This window comes from Camellia sinensis, chromosome 3 (genome assembly GCF_055761805.1).
Source record: "Camellia sinensis isolate YWXY chromosome 3, ASM5576180v1, whole genome shotgun sequence".
Lineage (NCBI taxonomy): Eukaryota > Viridiplantae > Streptophyta > Magnoliopsida > Ericales > Theaceae > Camellia > Camellia sinensis.
The window spans coordinates 49,661,485-49,667,126 of record NC_138963.1 but is presented as its reverse complement, the minus strand read 5'-3'; the positions used below and the strand labels follow the sequence as shown (position 1 = coordinate 49,667,126).

At 37.7% G+C, this 5,642-nt stretch overlaps 1 protein-coding gene across 1 annotated transcript; it reads right to left on the bottom strand.

Annotated features, from left to right (window-relative positions):
* Positions 1-552: 552 nt before the first annotated feature.
* On the bottom strand, positions 553-1,608 carry LOC145821499 (uncharacterized). Its single transcript, XM_082918020.1, has one exon. It carries the CDS (start codon positions 1,606-1,608, stop codon positions 553-555), a length of 1,056 nt encoding a protein of 351 aa, XP_082774146.1.
* Positions 1,609-5,642: the final 4,034 nt, after the last annotated feature.

The window sequence follows — 5,642 nt, the reverse complement described above, 5'->3', positions numbered from 1 at the left end:
TCTTTCCCGTACAAACAGCTTCACATGGTTGCTACCTTTCGAAATCAACTGCTCAGATATTTTTGTGTTTTTGTTGGCGTTCAACTGTTCTTCAATGATGTCCCCGAGCTCATAATAAAAGTCCTGGAACTTGATGTGCCCCATCCCAAGTGGCAACATATAAGGATGCTTGACTAAAAGGTATAGCATATATTGTGACAGCCAGTTGCCTTTTTCAAGTTCTTTGTCCTGATCATCATAGCCTCCAAAATCTTGGTAGTACTGGTACAAGATTTTTGTAGCAAGGTGCCAAACAAGAATGCTCTGGTCAAACTCCAAATCGACAATACTCCATTTCAGATCAGGAGACTGTTTGTCTTCAAGTGTTCGGCATCCCTTACGGCCGTACAAAGCTTTAAGATCTGTGTCATAGCTATACTTTCCCAACCAATTCTTAACACTTTCGTTCATCGCTTTGAAGACTCTCTCTCTTAAGATTTCACCCACTGATATGGGGCTAGTCTTGCATAGTTGAATCTCTAGAGCTTTATCAACGTGTAACATTTTCAGGATTTAACGGCAGGGAAGAGGTTTTTCTTTTAATCTCATGGAAAAGTTTAGCAAGCTATACTGTTTCATCGAATATGACCACCTGCGTTTTGTTTTGATTGATGACTCGCAAGATGGTAAAATACACTTGATGGCTCGTGAGATGATGGTTTTCTCATGCTTAATTAACCAATGAGTTGTTTGGTCAGAGACAACTAGTTGCTTGAATGCCCATAACTCTACAAGAAGGGCGACCGACAACAATATCAGAGTTATGGTAAAGTCGATTTTGGAGTGGCGGTGGTGGTGCTGTTCATGAAATTTCTCTTTGACCAGTTTGATCTCACTCAAAGATACCATCATCAATACAAGAAAGGTTAGAATGATTCCAACAATTCTTAGGGAGATCCCCAAATTAGAGTAGATAACCTTGGCCTTTGTGAACCGCAAATCGTATATAATCCCGAGTTCAATCTCAATTATCTTGAATGCCTTGTCGGTTGATATCTTGTCAAAGATTGACCGACTTGTATGCCCATCTCGGATGCCAATTATGAGATCTGCGAAGAGACGCTTGACCATGTCAAGGAATCCGAAGGCCGTAAGGAGTTCATTTTCAACATTAGGATTAGACTGATCAACCTCAAGCACCTGATGTGTTGTGACATGGTACCCCTCTAGCTCTTTAAGTTTGCATTCCTTCATTATTTTGGATTCATTGGTAGTGATATCCTGAATGGAGTCTCTAAAATTGTTATCGGTTGACAAGTAGAGGACACAAACTCTTTCACAGTACTTGAATGGCCCCACAACAAACATGAGAATGAAGAGTATGGAAAGAAGAGAGCCTGTCCAGGCCATGAGAAAGATGTACACTGTGGTCATAGATTGAATAACTACTTGAAAGGAGTGCCTTCTCCATAATTCATTGTCTTCCAAGGAGTAAGCAGTAATAGCATCTGTACAACCCAAGTGAACTAGCATTAATGGCGCCCAGAATGCTGTTATCTCCACATTTGGATCAATAAAACCATCCACGTTGACTTTTCCAAGATGGTTGGACAGTATGCCAGCTGCCATTATTGCCACAGAGTCGGCGAGTAAGTAAGCCGACCAAACAACAACTTTGACCTAAATTCCTGCTGAATGCTTTCGACGATTGCCCAAAATGACGAGAAGGACTTGGGTAGTGAGGCTGATTAAAACCATTCCTCGCACCTCCCATTCCTTCCAAAATTTCTTCCATCTTGGAGGAAAGAACTGCGTCATCACTCTCTTTCTTATTATAATTGCACTGCCAAATACTGATCCAAAAAATAAAAATAAAATAATAATTCATATTGATAAATGGCAGAAAGAATTATTAGAAAGAATATACATTTTCAACAAAACACCAGCCCATCATAAACACAACACTTAATTGATAAATGGCAAATTGTACCAATCATCACTCTAATTTGCATCTTACGTTAATGTGGTCCATTTAACTCTAATTGTATCAACTAATTTTTCACATTGTGTCAATAGGGGAAAATTCATAACAATTGTTAAGAAATTGAACATTAATCAAGGCAAAACAATCGATTCAAAAGGGAATGTCTTATTTCAAATTGGAAAGTAACCCTCAATCATTTATGGAGAGTGAATTCACTATTTTTCTCATTGATTTTAATTCAAAATTTTAAAAAAGACATTATTAACTAAACTAAATTGATACGATGTGAAAAAATTTAAGGATAAAATTGATGCAAGTAAAACTACGAGAATCAAATTGATAGAAGTAAACTACAAAGACTCTAGTACAATATGGCTTTGTATAAATTTCAATACCACATCATTCTAGTTTCACTTTCTGCATGCTCGATTCAATCAAAGTTTCGATTCTTGTGATGCAAATAAACCGATGTTGTTAGGGTTTTGATTGGTGATCCCAATCCACCGATCAATTTTGTTAGGGTTTTGATTGGCTATCTCAATTGACCTACTCCGGAAATCGCTACTCTCTTTCACATCCAAGTTGTTGTCAGCGGTTGCGATCCCTCATTATTTCCCTTCTAGAGAACTAAGAAGGCCTAGGGTTAGGGTTCTAACAATGGTGGTAAAGGTTTCCACCATTCTTCCTATCTCTCTAAGTTTTTTATTTTCTTAGTTGCATTGCAACTTTTATATAAATTGCTTTTCAGCTTTGCCCTTAAATCTTACTTCGTGAATATTTTACCTTTTAATTTTCCCTAATACCTTAGTTGTATGATGTTCTAACTTTTAAAAATATTGGAATGTGCATACTCTTGCATGATAGTCTTGCATAGAAACTTTTACATAAGAAAATATACATATATATGCTGCATACTTACAAAAGATGAGTTATCAAATCATACTTCGAATCAAGGCCGGCTTTGGGCACAAGTAGGAGAAGTCGTCGCTTTGGCTCCCAAAAAATTGATTGAACAAAAAGCCCCAAAATTTTGTTAATTATTATATTAGCCTAAAAAAAATCTCACTAGAATTTAAAGGGCCTCAACAAAATTCAGTTATGATTTAAAACTAATAGATAGTTGATATGATAAATTATTTAAAACTAATAGTTTTTTTTTTTTTTATCAGAAGAAACCAAAAAACTTATTGATGTGGTGAATTGTTTAAAATTATTGAATGGTTATTTTCCAAATGTTTGACTTTTTATTCAATATTTCATAGATTAGAAAATGTATAAGTGGAAGGCTATGAGGTGCTCTGTAAGGCTTTGGGAGTTTCTTGCTCTATTTGACTTGGAATCTCTCCAACTCGTTTTGGGGGTTTGGAGATGCACATGATTGGTCTGACTTTGGGTGTCAACATAATTGGGATGCTTAGCTTTAACAATGATGCAACTTTTTCCCTGTTAGAAAAGTAGAGAGAGAGAGAGAAAGTAAATAATATGTATTGTATTGAATAATTGTATAGAATGATGTCCTACACAATAGAAGGCCTGTATATATAGGCTGAGAAAAAGCATCCTACTAGAAATCTAACTATGAGAAAAAGTACCCTATAAGACCTAATTATGGCAATACCTAATATATCTAGGAAAGCAATACCTAATATATGTATGAATATATACCATATATACATTAACATTCCCCCTCAAACTCAAGGAGGATAAACATCTTGAGTTTGGAGAGAGAAACTAAAACATGAAATATAACTAAATAAAATAAAAGGAAAATAGATTTGCAAAATCCGAACGGGAGTGCAAGGGCACTTGCAATAGATCAGAGGCCGAAACTAAAGCTGAGAGACAGTTTATGCTCATGTCAGACCATTGTAGAAACTAGCTAATACTAATACCAAGACAATTTAAGGTCGTGCCGAACTAATATAGAAACTGGCTGGAATTAACGCCGAGAGACAGTTTATGGTCTTGTCGAACCATTGTAGAAACTAGCTAAAACTAATGCCAGGACAGTTTAAAGGGATCATGCTGGATCGATATAGGAGCTAACCTGTAACGACCCTCACTCTACTTTAGTCATGCTTGCATATATTACATGATCTTGTCTTGATATGTTGCATTTTGCAAACCTTGATTTGATTTGCTTAAGAGTTTCTTGCATGTTTTGTACCCTGCTTGGTGTGAGTTTGGCCGAGGTCATCTTTAGTCTAGAACTTTCTTGGAACCACTTTGTTTGACCTCCACCTTTGCCCTAACATATTGGCCGAGATGCCATTATCTAGGCTGAGGTGTTCATCACCAAGGCCGAGATGTGTATTATCTGGGCCGAGATGTCATATTTGCACCTAAGTGATCATGTCCTGGAGTGGTGTGACCTAAACCAAGGTGTGGCACATCTAGGCCAAGGTGTGCCACAGCTTAGTCAAGTGTTGTCCTTCTTAGCCGAGATCATTGTTCCCTTACTTGCCGATGTCTTGTTCTTAGCCGAGGTCATTACCCGCCAGAGTGCCCATGCCATCTTGCTTGTTGAATACACTTTGTCATAGTCTTGTCTTTTCACTCAGCCACCTTTTAAGGAGAACCAACCCGGTAGTGCCACGTGTCCCAGTTGAGTGTTAAGTCAGCCGACAGACCAAGAAAATATACATTTTTGTATTACATCTTTGCCTTGTAGAGAGAGAGGCTCTAGGAAGAAGAAGAAGTCTTAGAGTGAGAGAGTAGACTTTCGAGCTTGATTTCTAGAGATCAAACCGTTAGATTCGTGTATTGAGGTCAGATTCTTGATTCACTCTTGTCGTTCTTATTGATCATCCAGCTGCATTGCACGATCGAACCTGTTCTACATGTTATTCATTGGTTTAAAGTTTGGTTTTAGAAAGAGAAAATGATTTTCATGTGTTTTTGGAAGAAAAGTCTTGTTTGATCTGAAAGTTTGCCTTAAGATTCATGTTTTGTGTTTGTTCTCGCAAGATCCTTGAATATGGGTACCCAGGTCCAAGTATTTGAATTCATAGCATGAAATCTCAGATTTTGTAATAGAAAATTATGATCTTGCATTCATCCTCATGTTCATGTTCTTCATGTTTGACATGTTCTTCAAGAGAGGGAAACCCAGATTTTCCCGACCTCATTTCCTTGAATGTGGCCATCGAGGCAACACCTCGGCAAGGAGGTGTGGGACCTCGGCCTAGACCTGGTAATCGCCCAGCATGTTTCCCGAGATGAGAAACAGTGTTTTGTTTTGACTTAGCTTGGTTTCGAAGAATGCCGAGGTCACTTGCATTCATGTAAAGCTTGTTTGATAGAGCATTCAATGGGATTTGTTATGTGCTTGTAGGACTTGGATCCTTGCCTGTAGCCCCGACGTTTGAAGAACCATGTGAGTGGTATTTTTAATAAAGTTATGTTATTAAGTTTTGATGAAGTTTTGCCTTGCTTGTTTTGGAAAAGTATTTTGTGAAGCATGAATGATGATCCCTATTTTGTATACCAAGTACTAGCCTTGTTTTGAATGACAATCTTTGAAAGTTCGTACGTGCTAGGGGACTATAAGCATTTGTAGCACAATCTTTGAAAATCCGTACGTGCTAGGGGACTATAAGCATTTGTAGCACAATCTTTGAAAGTCCGTACGTGCTAGGGGACTATAAGCATTTGTAGCACAACCTTTGTTAATGTTATC